The sequence below is a fragment of the Acartia tonsa genome, chromosome 10, assembly GCF_053477335.1.
Source record: "Acartia tonsa isolate MP-2025a chromosome 10, ASM5347733v1, whole genome shotgun sequence".
NCBI classification, from domain to species: domain Eukaryota; kingdom Metazoa; phylum Arthropoda; class Copepoda; order Calanoida; family Acartiidae; genus Acartia; species Acartia tonsa.
Window position 1 is genome coordinate 46819978 of NC_137269.1, and position 25742 is coordinate 46845719.

Below are 25742 nucleotides of genomic sequence, written 5' to 3' on the forward strand. Positions count from 1 at the left end.
TTTTTTTTTAAATATGCTGCTTTATCTGGTACTAGCGGCTACGACCCTAGATGCCTCTAGAGTATAGGGAAGTAACTTTGGGGGGGGGGGGGTAATTTTTCTAGGGGCGATTTCTCTTGGGAGGGTGGTTGAGATCTCCCAAAAATAGTTATATACATTCCCAGGACCTATGAGAAGCTACCCTGCAAAGGAGAACCCGATCGGTTCAGCGGTTACCGAGATCCTTTAGCACAAACGGACAGACAAACCGACACACAGATAAACAGACAGACATTCTGTTACTTTATTATAAGGATAGAAGTGTTACAAGGAAAACTTGAAGTAGAAATTGCAGTCAATGAAATCTATCACTCAGTGTTTTGATCACTTTCTTGGCAAAACTGTTGGTCAGCACACAAAAAAATGAATTATAGTGTGAAATAAAAAGGATAAAGAAATAGAACAATAAGCGATGGAAGTACAAAGTTTATCAATTACTAGCGGCTGCAATCCTAGCATTTAGGAACTCTGTATTAGAAGTAGTAAGTAGGAAAATTCCCTTAAACCAAACTTATATATAAAAAATAATTGGCTTAAAACCACTAAGGAACCTAAAAAAAGCTTCGGTAAAATGGAGAACTCAATCGGTACTGTCTATCAAATCCTTAAGCTAGAGACAGAAAAATACTTATTTATTAAATAGGATTGTAATTTTTGCCTTTTTCGTCATTTTACTTTTCTTTGCTCAATAAAATATTCATAATAAAAAAGTTATCAAATGCTTTTGTCAAGTCTAAGCTACAAATATTGTTATACATGTCTTTGTTTCTAGTATTAACATAATATTCCCTCTTTAAAAATATTTTGATAATATTTCTAGATAATATGTACTGTTTTACTGTTATTTTGCTGGTCCAATTATCCCTCTAAGTCTAATAGGTTTAAATTATTATTTCAAGAGTTGGAGAAATGTGTACTGTATAACATTTTTATATAGAATGAGTTGTTTTTCTTTCATTTATATTAAATCTATTTCATGAAGCGATGCTCAACAACTCAAATAGGCAGACAAACTAACATTAATTATACAATTAAAAAAATAACATAAAAATACACTTATTTGGAAGTCTTTCAAAATTCTTATCTCTTTATGTTTTCTATTCTAACACAATTCTATTCATTTAAAGTCATCCCCTATGGTCGGACTTCTATATAAAGTAGTAAGGTTTTTTTTGTCTGTAGCTAAATATCTCGGAAATGGCTGGCTAATTCTTTTTAGGGTAGGTTTGGGATGGTTTTAGGCTATTTTACTGACAAACTGTCCTAATCTAAGGGTTAGGGTCGCAGCAACTAATATGAAATATGAAATAATTAAACAAATAAAATGATCTCTACTCTTGATTGCTATTTTTATAGTAAAATAATGTTTTTTCGCCTTAACAAAAACAAAATCAAAGGAATTCTTTATAAAGAGACAGACTTACCAGAAACACAAAAAATGCCAAACTTCGCACCAGTAATAAATGAGAAAAGGCAATAAGAAGATTATTGGCACTGATTTGAACTTGACTTGTAGACCTTTGTCTATTATTACACTGTCGAATATACTTTTTGTTTTCTCAAGCTACTTCTAAGAACAATCTGTCATAGTGTGATCACAGCAAAGAAGCATGTAACATACTCCTAACATACTGTAATTATTACATTTTAGAACCCAGATTTGTTATTGAAAAGAATATCTTATGTAAATTTCTATGTAACAATTCATTACTGATTCAACCAAACAAAGACTTATGGATAGGTAAATAGGTTTGGAAATTAAAAACTTAAAACATTGCTTTATTTTTTAAAAATTGCTTTCTAATACATGTACAAATATGATATATTTTAAAAGAAATTTCGAACAAAACTCTATATTTATAAAGTCCTTTAAAAAATCTTCATCAATCGATGAAGTTTAATTTTATTTTAAATAACTATTAGATATTTCATGTGTGGCGAACGGCATTACTTTGCTAATGTGGGCTAATGAAAAACATTATTTTCTAGAAATTTGCCCATACCTACGTGTTAAATAAAATCTGTAGTTATATAAATAAAAGTACAAACAAACAAACAAAATTAATGAAAATAAAAAGAGAATTTCTTTCTGCCAACAGGGGAATAGAAATTGGATAATTCTAGGACTTTTTTACTGTGTTTTTATTTATTTTTTTTATCTCATAAGTGTATGATGTAAAGTTATAAGAATTTGTAAATAATTGCTCTTAAATCATTTAAGTTCAAGACTAAATTTTAATGCTATTTCTCATCCACACGAAAAAACTATGTCTAGCATCGTATTATATCCAGCTTTCTACGAAAATAAAAATATACAATTATAAGCTGTTTATAATACGATGCGAGAAATAACTATTCCAGTATGGCCTCGAAACCGTTGAATATCCGCTAGATTAGAACCCGTTTTTAGCCATACTGATTATAGATAGTTTTCCACAAATAATGAAAGAAAATCATAGAATTAATACCAATTTTGTTGGTCAGGGCCTTGGACCTCCAGGGGCCAATTAAACTGGAAATTATCTCATAATTTTACTATCCTCGGAATGCTGTCAATAATGCGATGCGATAAATAGATGTTGTACCTGAAAAACCTTTAGAGGATGGGATACACTTTAGGACACTCTTATTTTGGTGTATCTTTGAACCAAATCTTGCTTGTCCATTTCATGATTGCGCGGCAAAACATCCAAACAGACAAACAACACTTTGATTGCACGACCTTTGTCTGAGAGTCCTAACTGTGCACGGTAATAAGCTGTTCCTGTTTTAGTGAAAGACACCCCCCCCCCCTAATCTAACGAATAATCTAGCGCATCTAACATTGCAGTTATGGCACTATTAACCACAAGTTAATCTTGATAAAAGTTATTTCCTCATAAAACACTAAATAACAAAATATATCATGTTTTATGAGGCCAAATAATCTGTAATTGTCTTGAGATAGAATCTGATATAATCTCGATTAGACCTGAAAATATACAACCTCTGACCACATTAACATCATACAGAAATAGAGGAATAATTAATGGTTCCATAAAAAAGTTTAGTTCAAGGAGAAACAATAATATTATTCCTGTCAAATTTACAAACAATTTTAGATTATGGAAGAAAACGAAGTTGCGGATTTTGTCGTAATTTGTATTTTAACAGTAGCATTTCTTCTATTAAAATTTACCTAAGCGAAAATAACCTATCATAAGCTACTATGAGAATACGACGAAACCAGCTACTTCCATGATCCACAATTTTAAATCTAATGTTACAGTTATGTGCATATATTTTTAATATTAGGCTTTTAGAAACCTCAATAACCTTTTAAAATAATACCTATGATTCTAATTTAAGTTAACTTTTCCTTGATTTTAGATGTATATATGTATGTTGTGTGAAGGTTTCCTAGGCCTAATCTAATCACTATAGTAATAATTGATATCATGTCCAGGAAGGGATGGATAATGAAAGATTTTTATCTTGTTATGTTTGTTTTGAAATCGATTTTAGTATAAGTGCTTGACATATTTCACCATTTTTAAAAGCGAAACTTTTCTATAATTAGTGTCGGTCCGTACGTCCGTCACAGAGAGATAGCTTGTTTCATTAACCCATTAGTGCCGAGCGCCACTTTTATGGGCCGATCGAGCTGTAAGTTTCAGGGAAGCTTTATAATGGTCAAAACGGAATTCGTATTTTTTTGTTTTGCTCTAGTGGCGTGCACAGGAAAGTTGCAAAAAAACCCGGTTCGGCTTGGCCATAAATACCAACCAGGCATTAACACCCGTTTTTGGTGCTTTCCCCCAGTTTTAAAACCCGGTTGACCTGTATAAACCCGGTTATTTTGACCAAAAATCGAAAAATGTAATTTTTGAACGCCAAAAGTGAGATGAACACTTTTTAGAACTTTGATACGATCCGTAATTGAAAACTACACAACCTCATGTAATCTAAAGAGCTACAAGTATAATACGAAGCGATTTATTTCAAATTTCGTGTTTAGCCGGCGATTTCGGGTAAAAAAACCCTGTTTTGTTGTTGTTGTCAAAAAAGATCTATTAGTGAAACCGGGTAAAAAAAATTTCAGACTCAAAATGGAAATGCCGAACCGGGCCTATATAGGGCGTAAAAAAACGATAAAAAAATCATATAAGAAATAATAATTTAAATAAAACGAATTCACAAATAGATGTACTTGTCAATAAACTTTAGATTTAACGAAAAAAATCAGCGACTTTACTATAAAAACAAAAAAGTTAGATGGGGTATTTTGAATTTTCATGATTTTCAAACTTTGTTGATCTATACCGGCAAACGGAAGTAAGCAAAACTACCTGCTCCAGGGGGAAATGAAAGCCAGGGTAGTAGAGGGGGGATTCATACTGAGAATGATGCAATTATGAAGCCGAAAACTGGTTTTTTTTACATTTTCTGGCACCGGGTTTTAAAACCCGGTTCGGCACTAATGGGTTAATTAAGGCATGGTAAAATTGTCCTATCGATTTCAAACTTTGCATGGTGATTCCTTTAGTAATTAGGTACGATTTAGAAAGCGTAGCAACTCTAAAATCATTACAAGAATCTCCGTACGTCCATTATAAACATGTTGACTTTTTTTAACAACAAATTTCTATGTGATCTAATCGTCCGATTGATCTGATTTTTGGTATGTTGATTCCTGGGACAACAAAGTATAATGTTATAAGCGAAGCAACTCTATAAGCAAGTCCTAAAAATGTAAGTATGTCCATAACATTATCCTATATCAACAAATTTACTTACAATTTTGCTTTGACTCTTATACATTTATATTCTGATTATTCAGTTCTGACATTATATAAGTGTTAATGTCCGTTTGTCCTACCGTCCTACCTACATGGGCATACTAGAGACTTAAAAGATGTACCCACTGCTGCTGTGTCAAGCACGTGACTTCTATAGTAATAGCAGGGGGAATGCCTCTGCCTATTAAACAGGTGCAACTCATTACCATGCACAGGTAGAACTTCTAGACAAAGGTCGTGCATTCAAAAGTTGGTTGTCTATTGGGCGAATAGACGCTTTATACCGCATTTAGTTAGACGCAGAGTACGTTTCAAGGTGCGTGGAGAGGTCTAGAACCCGAAGCAAACTTTACATGATTGAAATACCTGAATAGAAGTTCATAATGCTTGTTTTAGGCAAAGTATACATACATGAGGCTGTTTCTATATTTTTTTTCTGAGATTACTATACAATTTTAACTTAATGTTTACTGTGATAGTTGTGTAATACTACTTAATTAAAAGGCTATAAACATGTTACCTTATAATCAGAAAGAGAGGAGACAATGAGCTGTTTATTACTCTTGTCCCTAAAGTTTTATAATAACGATTTCTCATATGTTGGCTTAACAACTTGGGGATTAGTTGATTCATTTGGTTAAGTGTTCAAACGTTTCAACCACTAATCTTAGTCTACATAAGGGGTAATTTTGTAGGGTTTTACATAAATTTAACGGCCATTGTCTAATCCCTTTAGACCCCTGAGAAATTGTGAAATTATATAATAATATCTTTAATATTAGGCCTAGATAGATAGAGAAATTAGCTTTATATATTCATAGAAACCTATAATTGAACCCACAAGGGATTGCACCCATTTAATCTAATACCTTTTAATTAGTGAGAAATGGTTAGATTAGTTAATAATAGTTTCTTTGCGTTGCTTGACCCATAACCTTCAAGAAAAGGGGCAGAAGGGCCGTAGATGCAAAAATATGTTAATCATTTTTTTTTTATTTTTTAGGGGGTTGGGGGTGTCCCACGCCCCAAGAAAATAGCCCAAAACCACCACAGGACCAGTAGGTATATTCCCTGAAGAGTAGAATCCGATCGGTTGGTTCAGTGGTTACCGAGATCTTAAGGGACAGACAGGCGGACGGACAGACAGACATCGTTCTACTTTGTATTATAGATGAATTAAAACAAAAACTTACATATTATTTGTTTCAATTATAAAATATTTCTCCAAAGAATTCTAAAAAAGCTTTTGTTATTAAATCGGGATAAGTTATTCAGATGAGGTTATTGTATTCTTTTGGTATTGTCTTTATCTAAAACTGTGGGCACTTTGTTATATAAATCTTACAATCAAACATACAGTTATAGGTAAAATAGTAAACATTTTCTGATTCTATGATGTTTAAAGTAGAAATTGTCTGTCTGTTCGTCCGTCTATTCATGAAGATTTATTTTAGTATTGATTTAAATCTATACTGTCCTCTAGATATAATCTACACCCATAAAAATCTTTCAATTTCAAATCTAATATCATTCTTCTTTTTTTCATTTTTTTACTTTAGGTCAAGTTTGCATAGATTATATTGGGTATTGGGTATTGGGTACTGCGTATAGCCCGTAGTTTTAGGGCATTGCAGGGGTTGGGCCCAGCTTATACCAACAATGAAATTATTTCGGGAAAAAATCACGAAACCTGTACGTGTTTTTCAGCTGTCGTTGGGGAGCAACACATCGTAAAATTGACGACCTCTCCATTTGCCCCCATATTATTTTATATTTATTTCGCTTGTTGGTTATACCTTATACCTGGGTTTGGCCAGGTAAATACCCTCCCTTATTTTCAATTGAAATGGGTGAAATGGTCCTTAGTGTTAAAGAACCAAAGTTTCATATATGAAGAATTCCCACTCATTGTTTTATCATCCATAGACCTTTCTCTTAATCTCTAATATTCCCCTATAAAATTATCAGATGAATGTTGCAATCAATAGGCATAATTGGAATCAATTTTATCTTATTGTTATTACTCTTCTTATACTTGCATATATCAAATATCTATTATTGAAACATATACATACATGTTGGTATGTTGGTTTTGTTCTTATATTATTAGCATATATATTTTTGCTTTTTAATAGCAAAGTTTTTCTATTATTAGGGTCAGTCCGTCCGTCCATAACAGTTAAGTAACGGTTAGCTATCGACTACAAACTTTGCATGATAATTCCTATAGCTGTTAGGTATGATTTAGAAGCGTAGCAACTTTATATTCGTTACCAGAGTATCCGTACGTTCATTTAAATCATGCTAAAATTTCACTTTTTAGACAGCAATTTTTTATGTGATATAATTATCCTAGATCACACTTTTGAAATTCTGATTCCTAGGACAACGAATTACAATATTAGAAAGGAAGCATCTCTATAATCAAGTCGTAAGAATGTAAGTATGTCCTTTTAGCAGTATCCTGAATTTAACAGTTTTGCAACAAATTTACATAAAATTTTGTCAAACCTAAAAATACATTTACATTTTGCTTATTTAGTTCTGACACTCTACTCTAATGTTCCGTTGTCCTAGCTTCGATTGCCAACCTTGTTTATAGATAACTATGCCCTTGTTGATAAAAGTAGTATTTAAGTTGTAAAACCATAAAAAAAATATTTCTAAAAGACTATTTCTAATCAAGTGCACAAAAAAAATACAGCCAGACATGTGATTACATAGATCTATTCTATTCAATAGATGTAATTGGGATGACAAAAGCTCTTTTCATACAATGCATAGTTCATCGAGTACGGTGCCAAAAACATGAGTGACACTCCATATGACTTTTATTTTATATGTACTTACAATACTTTGATTGTCATTAACAAGTAATAGAGCTACTCAAAATTTCAAGGATATGAGAGTTTAGACAATGGCCGTTAAACTGAAGCACATTGCACAATTCCAGTGATGATAAACAAAATTACCCCTTATTAATTTAAAAGATTGGACACTGTTAATTTGGAGTAAAGCATTTAAATTCAATAAAAGTACCTAAAGTTTGTCAGCAAACGATCAAGATAACGTGGTTATAAAACTTTGGGTACCAGTGTAATTAACAGTCTTATGTCCCCTCCCTGCCTGATGGAATCAGTTTTTAAAAGGGTACTTTTCTAGTTGCGGAGTTTATTTTACTTTTAAAAATTACAATTTATATCAAAAAATCAAAGACATATTAAGAAATGTGTCTAACAGTAAGAAAATAAGTGAACACTAGAGTGAAGAATGTTTACTTTGTCTGTGAGGCAGTCTTGTACAATAATATTATTGCTTTTGTTTGTAAATTAGATAGGTATACATGCTATACACAAGATATTCAATTGTGTTATTGCTACCAGCAAATACTCTGGATAAATAAACTACATCCTTACAAAATAATCAATGAATATTGTTATGAATGTTTGTTAAAGTAGAAGAAAAAGATTTTTTTTAAATAGTAACAAACATACAAAAGAAAACTATATATTAATGATCAGCTAAACCAATTAAAAAGCTCAAAAAGCATGCAAAAATTTAAAAGTTGCTATATCATTGAATTTGATTAAAATTATAAATATATAGCACCTTTTATGGAAAATAAAATAAACAAAAAATAAGAATTGATTGAATACTGGTCTTGGTAGTAGAATATTTGTTCTCAAGATAGTTCAGTTATTACAACATTACAAGCTTAGTACAACACAAAAAGAAGAAAAGTACAATATGCAGTACATTAGTCCCATTAGTGAATTCTAGTCAAGAACTCATTAAAATTTAAAGAAATAATTGTACCCTCTAAATTCAACTTTAATTTTAATCATTATTTGAAAAGTTTACATAGAAAACTCCCTATTGTTAAAACCATTCACAACAGAAAAATTTACATTAAATTGTGTAATTAGCAAGTAGAATATTTACAATATTGACAACTCACCATCTTATAGTCGTCTATCTTTGATATTGATCTTATCATGGAGTTTACAATAATCAGGGTAGGCCCATCACCAACCACTAAAATCATCAAAATCGAATAATATTAAATTCTTTTATTTAAAATTTTCCCTTGCAAGCATTAAAATCCCCAAAATGATTATCGGTTATCCTAATCTTTATTAAAAATAAAATAATCGCGCAGTTTAATTCAAAAACATTAAATAAATGCTTGAATAATACTTTTGCAAAATTCTGTATAAATATGAGGTTATATTTTCATAAAAAAGAATAGTTTTTTTAAAGTTATTTTTCAAAACAAAATCAATATTTGGGAAGTAAAAGATAAGAGTACAAAAAAGGAAAAACTTCTTTTTGACTTGAAATGGAAAAAAAGAGAATAACTTTTCTGTAATTCAATGCATTTAAAGATAACAAACATGTTTACTATTTCTTTTATATCTTATGCACTTGGAATATTGTTTAATATTCTGCATAACATTGTCTGCTTCAACTTTATATAAACTTCACCTTTGTTCCACACAAATATTATTTAGAAAAAAAAATATAATTCAAACTTTCCCACCCTGAGATGAAAAAACACAGTGTGCCAGGCTCCATACAGAATTCAATTCTTAGTTTTTCTTTATAAACAACTGAAAATAAACAACATGACAATAAAAATACAAAAACCAAAAATATGACATGTGATTGAAAATTTGTATCTATTCTACTTTATATAGATTTTCTCTTTTTTAATGAGCAGGATCAAATTTAATACTTTCTTCTTGTTTATTTTAGTTTTATAATATAATTTTTCCATCTATTATTTTTTGTTCAAAAACAAATTTTTTTTAATTTTTCTTCAATATTCAATAAATTCTCTATATGATTAAGACAAGTCTCTGTTTGTTGACAATACATCATAATTAATTAAGAGTTGAAGAAATTGTCTTTATTACAATTTGAAAACCTATGAAACAAAGATTATGTGACAAATTTGTTGAATTTACTCATAGTTTATTTTTATTTTTTAAAGTTTAAAATATGATAAAAGCAAGAGACAGACAGGTCTATAAATGAACCTTAAATTTATTATAGTTATATAATCTATAAAATTTTGAAATTAAATGTCTGGCTGTGATGGAAAAGGAAAATGGAAAATCTTTGAAAGAATAGTTTGAAATGTCTTGATTGAAAGTTCTCTCTTATTTCTTTGATTTCAAAATCATGATTATAAATTGAACTGAGTTCAATCTAAAAGAAAACATTAAAGAACCATTATACAGGTTATTTTTATAATTCGTATCAATACTCATTCCATTGCAAAAAACGCGATATTCAGTTTGTTTAAATATTCAATTAATTAGGTTTTTTCAAGAATTTCATGTGTGTGAAAATTTTTTGAGCGTGGGAACCATTTAATTTTCATTTAAATGATACATATGTTTTTCATTTAATTTCATTTTTAGGACCCGTGGGAACTTTTTTTTAGTGTGGGAACCATTTAATTTTCATTGAATTTCATTTTTTGCAAGTGTGGGAAAAAACGGGAGAAAGAATATGTTTTAGTATAAAGAAATGTTCTATCAGTTTCAAACCTTTTCCATTCGATAGATCATACTGACTTTGGAAAAACTGTCAGACCGATTTTTGAAATTCAATCTGTGAAAAAAGATATTCAAGTTTTAATTTTTTGTTTTGAAAATATTATTTTACATGTATTGACGCCATCTTGGATTATGATAATTTTTTTTGTTAGAAGATTTTTTTTCTAAAATATTTTTAAAAAATTAACTTTTTACAATAAAAAAATCTTTGAACTTAAATTGACCAATAATTCAAAGATTTTTTCTCTTTGATTTGGAAGATTTTTTATGATTTTTATTTTTAATGTCAAATAAAAACACAACAGTGAAAAAAATGAAAATTAAATGAAAAAACGTTTTATGATTTTATTCAAGAAATTATTTGCTAACATCACCTTTTTGTTGCAATAGAATGTTATTTAAGCAAACAAAATTTAGCATAAATGGATATTTAAATCCCTCGGTATTAAATGATGAGCTAACGCTCGATCATTTAATACCTTGGGATTTAAATATCCATTTATGCTAAATTTTGTTTGCTTAAATAACTCATTGTAATCTAACTTTTTTAAAAAAAATATGCCATAACCTAACTTATAACATAAGTGTTATTATAATATTTGTTTCAGAGAATTAATTTTTTTATTTAAAACAGAATTTTATATCTCAGGGTAAATTATATTATGTATAAAATTTGTATTTTCACTTTTCTAATTTAAACAGTTGAGTTTGCATGTACTTTTTTTAACATGTTACAAAACGAATAGTATTATAAAATCTCATTTCTCATTCCACTTGTTTCTTTTTAAAAGCTAATTGGATTTTAAAAGTTGAAAGCTCAGCAGATTTTTATTTTTTATTTAGTTTAGCAAAAAGTTTATTGTTCATTACAAACATCTTTTTCATTAATTAAGATATCAAATATTTTTTAAACAAAAGTTTAGTTTTAGGATGTAAACACCTTCTTTTGGAAGAATTTAAAAATGAATATATGCTAGAAACCTTTCTTGGTAAGTTTTATTTCTCTCATATCTTTACATGCACACACTTTAACAAAAATTTATATTTTCATTATTTTTTTAAAACAAAGTTTTGGTTTTTATATCTATATATCAATTTTATTGGGTTAGGACAAACAAGTTAAAAACAAAACAATTCTTACCAATATAAACCATTAACACTCCCATTTTCATAAACATTGTGAGGATTGGGCATAATGATTTATAAGGGATCAAATTTTAGGATTCTGCAGGGGTTTATTGATTATTCATCTATTCTAGGTGACTATAATGTGGTTAAATTTGGGGCTAGACCCTCCAACCATTTTAGGGATGAACTGTTTTAATTAATGCATGATTTAATCTAAACTTGGAAATGAAAAACTATTATGTTTTATTTTGGTTCTTGTGAATAAGAAAAATAATAGAAAAACATATTTTTTTGATAAAACATTAAGATTTTTAGTTTTAGTGAAAAGATAATTTCAGTTCATCCCTGCGTGCCACCACTCCCCCCACTCCCCCTCTTACCATCTTGACGTCATCAATGCGGGAAATTGTCCGCAGGTAAATGTTCACCTCAATAACAGCTGGCCCATCTGATTTAGAAAAATATCAAGGCCTTTATCAGGTCTTTGTTAGAAACTCATATATTTTATTTAAGTTAAATACTTGGTAATTTATCAAATATTCATATTTTTAAACATAAATTTCCCCATAAAATCAATGCCAAGAATATTATCTTATAACTTAACTAAGAAACAAATTGCTAAGAATTCTGTTATATCAACAGACTGAATAAATTAAGATAGTTTGTGTTTTTAAAGTTTTTCATTGTTATTTAAATTAATTGTTGCTTACATTTACATATTATCTAACTTAAAATAAACTTATATAATCCAAATCCCTGAAAGATAAAGACAAATTACTTTCTCATATTCATTCGAATCCGGTGGATAGGAACCGGTTCTCATCCATACGAAAAAACTATGTCTAGCACCGAATTATATCCAGCTTTTTACGAATATAAAAATGTACAATCATAAGTTTTAAACTAGTTTTAATCTTATAATTGTACATTCTATATCCGCGGAAAGCTGTTTATAATACGATGCGAGAAATAACTATTACCGTACATAGACATCTATTAGTTCCTTTTAAAAGCTACTTAAAACTTTTCAAGTTTAAAGTTGGGATCAAGCAATTTTCATCTTTTATCTTCAAAGAAAACTTTTTCGAAGAATATTATTTTGGATTAAACTGCGCAATTATTGTTCATAAAAGCAGAAAATTATGAGACATAATATTATCAGTAATTATTCTCCCTTGAAATATTTATTTAGATAATCAGAGTCTAATTAAAATTTATGTAATCAAACATTTAATTCAAATTTGGGGTCAAGTCACGAAAAACTGTCCCTGGTAACGAATATCTTTAAAAATCTATGAATTTTAAAGGCTGCTAGCTGCCAAACGGCTGAACATACATATCATGCCCACACACCGTTTTAAACGGCATAGGTAGGTCTACAAATATTCTCGAATGGTAAGATCCAATGATTCATTGCACAAGGAAAGTCTTTTTTGTGCATTTATGTGCACTGCGAGATAACTGTGAAATATTGATTAATGACTTGTCCAGATTATTTGTAGGTCTTCTTTTGTCGGTTTTATGCTTTTGTGCAAGCTCAATCTGTACGTTCCACCGTTTGGCCGTTAGAATCTTTTAAAGTTCATAGATTTTTGGAGATATTCGTCGTTAGCAGGAACATTTTTACCGTTAACTATCATAAGATATTAGAAAAATCTATGTAAATTGATTTTAAAAAAATTTAATTAGACTTTGGATTCTATAGTGCATGGATACTAAATGCAGGGTGGCCATCAAAATTAGATTTTAAGTTAATCTCCTTTACACATTTAAAAATAACAAAATTGATGGATATCAATTATAATTTTTAAAAAAATAAATTAAGTTTTGTATATTAAAGTTTTGACTGAAAAGGAATAATATTTGATAAGTTTATGTAGTTAAATTCTAATTTGATGGACACCCTGTGTATGACTAGGCGGTGAACATGTATATTCTATCTTACCTGTAAAGTTTTTACCAGATGGTCGAATCCGTTTATCATATCCTTTACCTAAACAAAAATATAATGTATTAAAAGTTGCGTTTTTATCATAAAAAATTATCTGTAGCTTAAGATTTCTATAACTACTGAACCGATGGAAGGTTTTTTATAAGTCTCTGGGTGGTTTTAGGCTATTTTATTTTTATGACTAAGTTTTTAAGCTATATTCAAACTTTCCTACTCCTAGATGCTAGGAGCAACCCACTAGTTTGTAAAAAAAAGTAAAACAAAAAAACAGATTTATTAAGATACAAAAATACATCCATTTTATAAATTTCGGTGCTTGCTTACATGTGAAGACCGGAGCACCGAAAACCCCCCCCCCCGCTTAGTTTTGACAAAAATCAAAAATAAGGGGGGGGTAGTTTTTAATGTCTGGAAAACGGCAAGGAGGAAAAAAGCACCGCAAGGCAAAGAATTAACCCCCCCCTTAATTTTGAAGAAAATCAAAAATAAGGGGGGGGTAGTTTTTTCACGCCAGAAAGTTGAGTGAGGTAAATCAAGAAAATCCAGTATACAGAGGGGAAACCTTATTACAGGGATATTCATGTTTTGGGGCATAATTTCCTTATTTATTGACTTTGGCCAGTAAAAGGTTTTAATTTTGCGCAAAATTAAAACCTTTTACTGGCCAAAGTCAATAAATAAGGAAATTACGCCCCAAAACATGAATATCTCGTAATAAGGTTTCCCCTCTGGTATACTGGATTTACTTGATTTACCTCACTCAACTTTCTGGCGTGTTGTACAGTGAAAAAACTACCCCCCCCTTATTTTTGATTTTCTTCAAAATTAAGGGGGGGGGGTAATTCTTTGCCTTGCGGTGCTTTTTGCCTCCTTGCCGTTTTCCAGACATTAAAAAACTACCCCCCCCCTTATTTTTGATTTTTGTCAAAACTAAGCGGGGGGGGGGGGTTTTCGGTGCTCCAGTCTACCACATGTAAGCAAGTACCTAAATTTCTATAAATAGAAGAAAATAAAAACGTAGAAAAGGGTGTAAAGAAAAACATTTAACTTGGCAAATTTTATTGATAACAAGAATTGTATACAAAACAGTGCAGCTAATAAGTTCTAATATGAAGTAGCTGAACTTTCAAATCAAAATTAGATTAAAATGTGTTTTTTTTTCAAAATAAATCTATAATAAATAAAGTGCAAAAACGATATTTATATGAAAGAATAGTTATTTATCGCATTGTATTATAAATAGATTTCCGCGGATATAGAAATGTACAATTATAAAATTAAAACCAGAAAACTTGATATAATACGATACGATACATGATTTTTCAGTGTGGCTGAGACCCATTTCTTATCCACCGGATATTAATCAGTTTAGAAGCCATACTGGTAACATATTTACTGATGTACAGACCCAACTTAAGATAAAGCTTAGCTTTGAAAAAAATAAAATTTGATAATAAAGTTGTGGGCTGACTGATTACCTAGAATATCGTCTAGAATTTGTTTTTCTCTTTGTCTGTAGTTGATTTTACCTCTCCGACCTCCAGTTCTGAAATATAACACATACTTAGATAGATAGATAGATAGATAGATAGATAGATAGATAGATAGATAGATAGATAGATAGATAGATAGATATATAGATAGATAGATAGATAGATAGATAGATAGATAGATAGATAGATAGATAGATAGATAGATAGATAGATAGATAGATAGATAGATAGATAGATAGATAGATAGATAGATAGATAGATAGATAGATAGATAGATAGATAGATAGATAGATAGATAGATAGATAGATAGATAGATAGATAGATAGATAGATAGATATATAGATAGATAGATAGATAGATAGATAGATAGATAGATAGATAGATAGATAGATAGATAGATAGATAGATAGATAGATAGATAGATAGATAGATAGATAGATAGATAGATAGATAGATAGATAGATAGATAGATAGATAGATAGATAGATAGATAGATAGATAGATAGATAGATAGATAGATAGATAGATAGATAGATAGATAGATAGATAGATAGATAGATAGATAGATAGATAGATAGATAGATAGATATATAGATAGATAGATAGATAGATAGATAGATAGATAGATAGATAGCAACTTTTGGCATTAAATATTATTTAAATTTTGAATAATTTACTGGTGTATTAAAAAGTTATTTTTCTACTGTCACATCTCAATTATTCATCTACAGGGTGTTTTTTTTAATAGGACAAAAGTATTGCTTAATATAACCCACCTACCATTGACAGAAATTAATTATCTATATCTTAATTTCTTTATTGGGTTGGGGCAATTTGTATAAGAAAAAAATATTTAGCGATTTTCAAAAAATTATGCCTCAAAAACCGGATTTTCCAAAGTAACCAGTTTTGGAAGATTTTTGGATCATGACCAATTTAAAGAGTGTTGAAATATCATATTTATGCTATTTCTAGTATAGAAGCTACGTTGGAAAATGTGAAAAAGGTTGAAAAGTTTTAAGTAAGTTGGTGCATTTTACCATGTATCTCCTAAACTATACGTAGCACAGGAATATTTCTTAAACACCCAAAAACTAGAGTTTATGACGATTCTAACGATATGCAAAACATTTTTCTACTATTAACACAAGCCTCGCAATTCAAATTTAAAAAATATACGCATTTTTGCACACTCTTTAAATTGGTCATGATCCAAAAATCTTCCAAAGATGGTTACTTTAGAAAAACCAGTTTTTAAGGCATAATTTGTTGAAAATCGCCAAGTATTTTTTTCTTATGCAAATTGCCCCAATCCAATAAAGAAATTAATATATAGATTATTAATTTCTGTCAATGGCAAGTGACTTATATTAAGCAATACTTTGTATTAAAAAACCACCCTGTATTTATTATTCAACATAACAGAGAAGAAAACAAAAGATAAAAATATGAAAACAAATTTAAACAAGGTCAATTTTGGGGGAGCAAAATATCTGCACTAAAACACTTCTTAAATATTGTTAGTAACGATGCTGCTGAATGATCCAAAATGTCCATCTAGCCGTCTGTGTTTCGATCTTTTTAAGGTGGAAATTTAGTTTGCTCTGCTTTTATTGAAAGTTGGTGTCTTAATTTTGATTTTGAAGATTTTTATTATGAATTAATAATTTGCTTTGTCCTTTCTGAACAAATAAAAGTACCAAATATACAATATTTTTTAAAGGAAAAGAAACTTAAAAAAATGTTTATCTTACTTTTTTTTTATTTACTTTGGTAAACATATTAACAAAAAAGAAGTTTTAGAAACTTATATTTTTACTTGCGGAATAATTAGAGGCACAACAGTTTTTTTTTTAAGCGAAGCTTTTCTATAATTAGGGTCGGATCGTCCGTACGTCCGTCCGTCAGAAATAGATAGCTTTTATTCGTTAATTTAGGCATGTTAGAATTGTTCTATCGATTTCAAACTTTGCATGATGATTCCTGTAGTAGTTAGGTACGATTTAGAAAGCGTAGCAACTCTATAATCATTACCAGAATGTCCGTACGTTCATTTTAAACATGTCGATATTTCTACTTTTTTAACAACAAATTTTTATGTGATTTAAATATCCGTTTGATCTGATTTTTGGTATATTGATTCCTGGACAACAAAGAACAATATTATAAGCGAAGCAACTCTATAACCAAGTCCTAAATGGTCCATAAACATTATCTTGCATCAAGCAGTTTTTCAACAAATTAACAAATTTACTTACAATTCTGCTTCGACTCTTATAGATTTATATTCTGATTATTCAGTTTAGGCACTATACAAGTAGTAATGTCCGTTTGTCCTACCGTTTCAGTGCGTCGCTTTTATGGATGTTGTCATCCGTGTTATGAATTATCTCTTAGACATGGTAAGAAATAAATTTGAAAGTAATATAGTTCTCCCTAACCTTGCTATATACAAACACGCACACACACGCACACACACGCACACACACGCACACACACACCCACACACACACACACTCACACACACACACACCCACACACACACACACACACATCAACTTTTTATTAGATTTGGCTTTAATCCTTCTCCAATTTAGAGCAAACTGGGATGTTGTTATTTGTAGATAGCTAGTTAATTTGTTATGAAAGATAAACATATACTTTTAGATATACATATATAAATATGGCTTTAAAAGGGAAATTTATTTATGTTTTATTTAAATCTTAAACTGGCGAATAGATTAGTTAAAGTAGCTTCGCTACTAAAAAAATGTTATGAGAAAAGTTTACAAAATCCGGGAAATATTTTTTGTTGAGTTTGAGCTTAGTTGGCTGGAGTATTTGGTCCAATATAGGTAAAGACAGGGAGAATTATTCATTAATTGGGTTGGATTCTTTTTATTTATATTCTATAGATAATAACTAGCTTATTTTTCATTTTTTTTACAAAAAAATATTAGGGTATAATCTCTTTCGTGACATCGTCTCTTAAGGGGCGTTTCGTCATATCTTCACAGTAGCTTTTTAGAATAGGTTAGGTTAGGTGATTGCCCCGCAGGGTTATATCCCTACGCAGGGGCTAGAAATAGTAGAAAAGCTACTGTAAAAATACGACAAAACGCCCTTTAAGAGGCTATGTCACGAAAGGGACTATATCCAAAATATTCTTTTAATCATAATGGATTTCTCTTTTATTTTATAGCGGCCTAGCTTCTAGCCTTTAGGGGATTCGCTCAATGAGGCAAGGGGAAGTCAACACCCTTTTTAGAATTTGTATGTGGTAATCCGAGCCGCAGTAGTTACCTACCTAAAAAAAAAATTTACCTGTTTTTAAAAATGGTGGGGATTTTTTTTTGGAGGGGGGGGGGGTATACCACCCCCCAAAAAATAGCCTTAAACCACCAGAAGACCAGTAGGTATTATATTCCCTGAAAAGTAGAATCCACTCGGCTCAGTGGTTACCAAGATCTTAAGGGACGGACGGACAGACATAAAGACATCAAACTGCTTTGTATTATAGGTAATGTGAGACTTGATATGATCAAATACATCATAAAATTGTATAGAAAAATAGGTGACAACAAGTTTTCTGTGTAATCTTTTGAAATAAATGAACATTTATCTTTATCCATGAATACAGGGAGAGAAATAACCGATACACATATGTATAACAGGAGGGGTGATGCAATGTAATTTTAAATAAGTGGGTGTTTTTGATAAGGCAAATTAAAGTCATTTAGCTAAATCTTGTAAAATTTGTTGTATAATGTTTTATAGAATTTGTACCTAATTCTAGCTCGATTTATTAAAAAAAAACACCTTTTGTAATTAGGTTATGTAAGACTTGCATAATAAGTCTATGTAGCACCAACTCTCCGTGATTATATATCCAATATTATTGAACCAGTCTATGTAGCACCAACTCTCCGTGATTATATATCCAATATTATTGGTCCAGTCTTTGTAGCACCAACTCTCAGTGATTATATAATATCCAATATTATTGGTCAAGTATTTGTAGCACCACCTCTCTCTGATGAAATATCCAACATTATTGGTCCAGTCTATGTAGCACCAACTCTCCGTGATTATATATCCAATATTATTGGTCCAGTCTATGTAGCATTAACTCTCCGTGATTATATATCCAATATTATTGGTCCAGTCTATGTAGCACCAACTCTCAGTGATTATAGAATATCCAATATTATTGGTCAAGTATTTGTAGCACCACCTCTCTCTGATGAAATATCCAACATTATTGGTCTAGTCTTTGTAGCACCACCCCTCTCTGATAAATATTCAATATCATTGGTCCAGTCTTTGTAGCACCACCCCTCTCTGATGAAATATCCAATATTATTGGTCCAGTCTCTGGCTGTCCTACCCTGATATCCCAGATTAGCAACTAGACCGATAATCAGTTCTCAAAATTGTTACACTTTTTATTGAGGAAAAGTTGAGTAAAAGATTTCAGATCAAGGCCATGCATGTGATCAAATTTAAATATGAGAAGATGTTGGCCCAAAATTTCATCGTATTTAAACTTTAACAAGAATGATAACGTTTAAGAGAGTAGCTTTTCGAAATCTGTAAATCTGTTCTAAAATTCCTAATATACTGAATGCATTTTGAGACAATTATAGCCTGTCTCGTCGTTCTGGAAATTACCAATCCAAAGATCAAGGAAATAGGCTAATCATATTATGGATTATAAAGGATTGCAGAGTTTTTTATGCTTCCAAAATTGTACCCAACTAATACAGGAATCACAAAGCTATGTTTGAAATCAATACAATAATTATAACATGCCTAAATTAACTTTTAGAGCAAATTTTATCAGACGGACCGATTATGTTCTTAAAATAGGTTCTAGTGTATATTTTGTACCAAAATATTTGTAAATGTAAAAAAAAACTAAAGAAGATTAGACCTGATCTAATTATCTTTCAGAGTCTATCTATTCTATTTATCCTCTTGTACAAGGACACAAATATTTACTAAATATAAACTAATACTGTCTCAGACAAATAAAAGTATATTTTTCCATTTCATATAAGCTTAATTACTTTCTTAAAACAGGTGATTTGTTTTATAAATTGCATAGATTTTTTATATACTCTTAAAAAATCTTGAAACATATAAACATTTTTTTCAAATTAATGGAAGACTTTCAGTTTTATGTTTTATATTTTGGCAATGAAACATATTTTATAAGAGCAGAAGGCATACATATCAACAATCTAGCTCCATTTTAGGGAAGCTTCACTTAGGTCTTTGCATGGTTTTAAGCTATTTAATTTAAGTCTTAGGATGTGTTTTGGTATTTTCTTTCTTTTCCTATTTCATTGAAAATAGAAAACATATACGCTTTGGGAGCAGCTGCTAGTTGTTGATAAAGTATACTGCATATATTCGTACTGAAACTGGAAACCTACCTTACCTCATACGGGCGAGGATGCTGTCCTGACACTCCAGCGTCAGGTCCAACAACCCAATATATCTAAGGGGAGCCAAATATCTCCTTTTTAATTAGTTGTGCCTGTTTCGGGCCAAGGTATTCCCACTACTCTACCTATTAATGTTGCGCACCTGACTGTAGCAGCAGACTGCAGTGACAACCATTTTTAACGTCTTTAGTTATAACGCGGTGCTATCCTAGATTCGAACCTAACACCTCCCCGACGACTCGCGTATGCGCTACGTTTTAAGCCACGGTCGCGGAAACTTAAATACATATTATATAGTATATATTACCATGTAATATGAAACTATTGCACTTACTGTTTGAATGCTAGAATATGACAGAATATGATGAGATACAGATACCAAGGTCCTCCTCCACTCCACACCATTCTCTACATGTAAAAAAATGAAATGACGATTCCTGAGACGATATGGCAAAACGTTATATACGTAGCATATGTAAAATAAGTATGTATGTACTACATTAAAAGCAATTAACATGAAAATTTGGTTAATATTTTTAAAAATATTCTGGTTTTCTTTTTCAATATAGTCACCATTTAACGTTTGGTTCGTCTGCCTGATTTTTTAAACCTAGCTTTAATTAAGTTTAGTTCATTAATATGCAAATATTATAAGATCTTAAATTGGCTAGAGATGATATTCAATAACAAGTAATCTTTGTTTAAAAAGGAAAACGGCAGAAAATTACAGAGCTTAAAATGTTACGAGATTACTTTGCGCTTACTTACAAACAAAAATCTGTTTTAAAAATTTGTGCTGCTAAATTGCTTAATAATTTCTTTCTTAAAATGATTTGTTACTAAAGGCTTACCTTTGCTTAAAAGAGCCAGTTGTACTTCAAACAACAATACTTTCTGAATGTCCCTAAAAGAATTAAATTTAAAGATATGCATTGTCGAAAAACACAAGATTTTAATTACTTTTTTAATTTTAAAATTCATTGTGTAATAGTATGCTAAAATTAGTTTCTACTAAAGTAGATATTATGAAATTATAGGGACCTTTTATATTTGGCAAAAAATGCCGTATTGTTATATTTTTGATACATTATCACATTCCCCATTTATTTATTAGATAAATCGTCAAATGCTTTGCTAAGTTCAACTGCTCTAAACTAACATAAATTTAATTTTTTTTAAAGCTAAGTTTTTTTTTACATTTTTGGTTGATGGATGACTCTAATCGTTGATTATTTGTGTTATATTTGTCCTAACGATTTCAAACTTTGCGTAATTATTCCTGTAATAGTTAAGTATAATTCAGAAAGCATAGCAACTCCATAACTTTTACTAATAGAATCGTTCAATTTTAACGAGATGATTTAAACTTTTTTGTTTGATCCAAACATATAGGTAATATATCAAAATTTGTAATTATTCAGAATTACCGAATGATAAATGATAAAATAAAGGATGAAAATTTCAATGCATAAAAATGATCAAGTAGTAAAAAACAAGGATAACATCACATCCATAAGTAGCGAAGCACACAAATCATGGATGGACTAACAGTCAAAGTAAGTTAGAGAGTAAATCTACAGTGAATTGATTATTCACAAAAGCAGCCAATAAAGTTCTTGAATATAGGACTTTCCCTCTATTAGAGTAAAACGATAGAGGGGGAAGGAGTTAAATAAGTGTATGTATGTCTACATCCCGAGGACCCTGTGCCGACCTTCAATTGGGTCTTTAAAAATCAATCAATAGTGCCGGGAATATTAAAACAGCCAAGTCGCTACAAAATAACAGAAAGCAGTTTGCTAGCAAATGAAATAAGTCCCCAAGAGGGGATCCAGGTTGTTATATGGTTTTACATCTATATTTATAGATTTTTTCCCCTCCTATTACAGACTTGATCCTATAAAACTATACCTTTGTATTCTGCTCAGCTGATGTAATGATGGGGTCTCATATTCTGCTCCTCATAATCAACTCATTTCACATTTATCATTTTCACACATTCAAATTCAATATTTAGTAGATTTACCCTCTCTCAATATTTAGCCCCTTCTCTCTTTAATCACTTACGCAAGAGAGAGAGAGATAGGTAGATAGAGAGAAAGAGAGAAAGAAAGAGTGGTTTGAATTTCTCTCTCTCACTTTATATATAAGAGTGTGTGTGTGTATGTATATTTTATATCTGAAATGGAAAATCATTGTTGAATTATTGACAGAATTATTCACAATTTTTATGAGGAAGTTTGGTTCATATATATAAGCTGTTGCAGTGTGTGTGTATGTGTGTGTGTGTGTGTGATAGTGTGTTACTAAAGTTTTATCGTTTTCCCCTAATGTGGAATCATATATTTTTGAAACAAGAACAACTTAATGATAAGTAGAGCAGCTGTAACAAGACAATAACATATATACACAATACTGATTTAAATAAAAAAAGCAATATAAATGGCAAATGATATTTAAAAGTACAAATACAACTAGTTAAAAATATACCAAATTTATACATTATTATATTATAAACACAGTTTATTTTTTTAACTTTTTATTGATGGAATACATATGTTTCTCTATAAAAATAGATTATCAGTTCCAATTAAGATGTATAAAATAAGAGTTAAAAAAATATATGTCCTTGCATTTTGAATCCTTTTATACATTAGGCATTTGTTATAAATAAATCATCAAATATTACATTTTCTTTGGTGAACTTATTGGATTAAACGGAGCTCATATTTCTTCATTTTATTAATGCCTCGATATGCAAGGAAAATGAAGTTAGTAAGTAATATCATTCAGAGAGAGAGAGAGGGGACAATGGACAGTTTATTACACTAGTCCCCAAAGTTTTCTAATTCTTTAGCTTTATAACTGGGGACTTATAAATTTTGAATTGGATGGTTTATTAAGTTAAGCGTCCAAACGTTTCAACTACTAATTGTAATCTACAGAAAGGCTAATTTTGTGTATTAACAATGGGTATGTATCTCAATTTATCGGCCATTGTTTTATCCCTTTAGATTCCTAAATAATAAAATCATTGCACTTAAATCAACTGTAAAACTCACGGACCAACACACAGAAATACCCTCGATTTATATAGTAGCTGCGCTTTTATTAATGATAGAGAGCACTCTTGTATAACGTCAAACTTAGCTTTAAAAAATAACTGATGAAAAGAAGAGGACAAAAATGCTTTCATCTAAAATTTGAATTAATTACTTCCCTAGTGGGTTTATAATAAAAGTTTTTCTATTCTGTTTCTACCAATAGGAGCTAGATTAATTAATTCAAATCCACCACCAATTCAGGAATCTTAAGGGATAAAACAATGGCCTATAAATTGATGTACATTCCCAATGATGATACTCAAAATTTTCCCCTTGATTAGAATTAGTGGTTGAAACGTTTTCACACTCAACTTAAAAAAATACCAACAAACAAACATTTGATAAAAGTCCCCAAAAGTGTTAAGCCAACGAAATTAAAAACGTTACTAACTTTAAGAGTGTAATAAACAGCCCAATGTACGTTCCCTCCTCCCTGCCGCCAACCCCTTCACTATTAATTCCTCCGTCCTTCAATAAATGAAAGGAAACATAAATCATTCATTTCTTAATAAAATCTTTATTATTTGTGGTATTTAATTTTTTTGTAGAAGATGTTTGGAAAAAGAGTCTATAAAGTTCGTGTAATATTTTTTTTTGCGGGGGGGCTAGTTTCAATAGGGAAAAAATTTCTTTGGGGCATATCTTTATTTTATTGATTCAAATGTCCTTATTTACATTTTATTGCTCTTAAAAAGATTCATAAATATACCCAGGTACATTGACGGTATATTGACATTTTCGTTCAAAGTTGGCTATGGCCTCCGGAATTGGTTAAAGGCATAATGAAAAATTCCGCCTCCTCCTATTTGTACTTTCAAATTATTTCATAAAAATTTACTTATCCCTGTGTTCAATTCCCACGGCCAAATTTTATGTGTATCTATTGAAATATATAACTTAACAAATAGTTCCATCACCACTGCGACAAATTTTATAAAAAGTCAATTTATTTTATCCACATGCAAGCCAGCTGTAGGCAAGCTGCGAGGGATTAAAGTCAACAAAAAGTCAGCAAATTCTTTGATAATAATTGAAAAATCATTGCCAATAGAGATTATAATATTTGAGAGTGGTGCATTTCTATCAAAGTTATATACAAGGTTTCATCTTTATTTTGATCCACTTGCGTTGAAATTTCAAAGAAAAGAAAAATCATAGTTATATACATTAAAAGTATTAATTGATTTGATTTAGGTTGATGTATGTGGATATATTGATAAGGGAATTTTATCGTCAATTCATGGACCTCATTTGTTGGTCTGTTTGTTCAACTAGTATAGGACAGGGTAAAGATGGTGAATGGAGGATATTGTTATTTTAGCCAGCTGCAAGCTTAACTTTCTCATGGAAATTTAGTGCAACTATTGGTCATTAATTGTTATGAGTTATTTTAACTTAATTGAATAAAATTATAAAAGTAAAGTTTGTTTACTTTTTGGGTAGGTTTTATCATGAACTCTATATTATGAGTCTAAAGATTGTGTGGCACATAACAGGGATATAAGATAATAGTAAAATGGCCATTAAGTGGATGTTCATCCAAAATTATTATACACAAAATTGCCCCATCTGTAGTTTACAATTAATAGTTGAAACATTTGGAAGCTCAACTTATTAAACAAACCAATTAAAATTTACTAAAAGTTCCCAAAGTTATAAAGCTAACGATTAAGAAAATGTTATTATAAAATTTTTGGGACTAGTGTAATTAGCAGCCAATCATCTCTTCCTCCCTGGGTACATAAATTTGCATGTCAGGGTGAATGTTTACTCAGGATGGAAATAAAAAGCTCAATACTTATGGCACGAAATATTTGACAGTTGAGGTTAATATAAATACATATTTATATTGGCTTTACTTCATTTTTTTTTTGTTTTTTTTTACTGGAATTTTTTGTTAGTAATTTTTTTTATAAATAAAGAAAGAATATTAATGTAACTAATATTTAAAGACATCATTAAATAAAATTTACAAAAGCAGTAAACCTCTCTACTGTTGATTTGTGCAAATATTTGTCAATAATTCTATCAAAACCCTGCATAAAATAAACTGCATAAATTGAATTTGTTTTTTTACACTTGACAATTTAATTGCTAATGTCTTTGCATTGTATTTTATTTGAAAACAAATTCTGATTTAAAATTTTTGTAGCTATATATTTTACAGTGGCAGAAGTCATACTCAGAATATTTCAATGGATTGTACTTCAATGTGTACCTCTATTAAAGTTAAT

General features: G+C 30.1%; 1 protein-coding gene across 1 annotated transcript in view; it reads right to left on the reverse strand.

Moving 5' to 3' along the window:
- Positions 1 to 22513, reverse strand: part of LOC145330192 (glutamate-gated chloride channel-like) — an 86725-nt gene extending 64212 nt beyond the window's left edge. The window contains exons 1-6 of the mRNA XM_080174791.1: positions 22316 to 22513; positions 21256 to 21308; positions 20739 to 20812; positions 14939 to 15006; positions 13455 to 13502; positions 11890 to 11957 (exon numbers count right to left, since the gene is read on the reverse strand). Of these exons, the coding sequence (XP_080030917.1) occupies positions 11890 to 11957; positions 13455 to 13502; positions 14939 to 15006; positions 20739 to 20809 (255 nt within the window). The 5' untranslated portion in view covers positions 20810 to 20812; positions 21256 to 21308; positions 22316 to 22513. The remainder of the gene's footprint in view (positions 1 to 11889; positions 11958 to 13454; positions 13503 to 14938; positions 15007 to 20738; positions 20813 to 21255; positions 21309 to 22315) is intronic.
- Positions 22514 to 25742: the final 3229 nt, after the last annotated feature.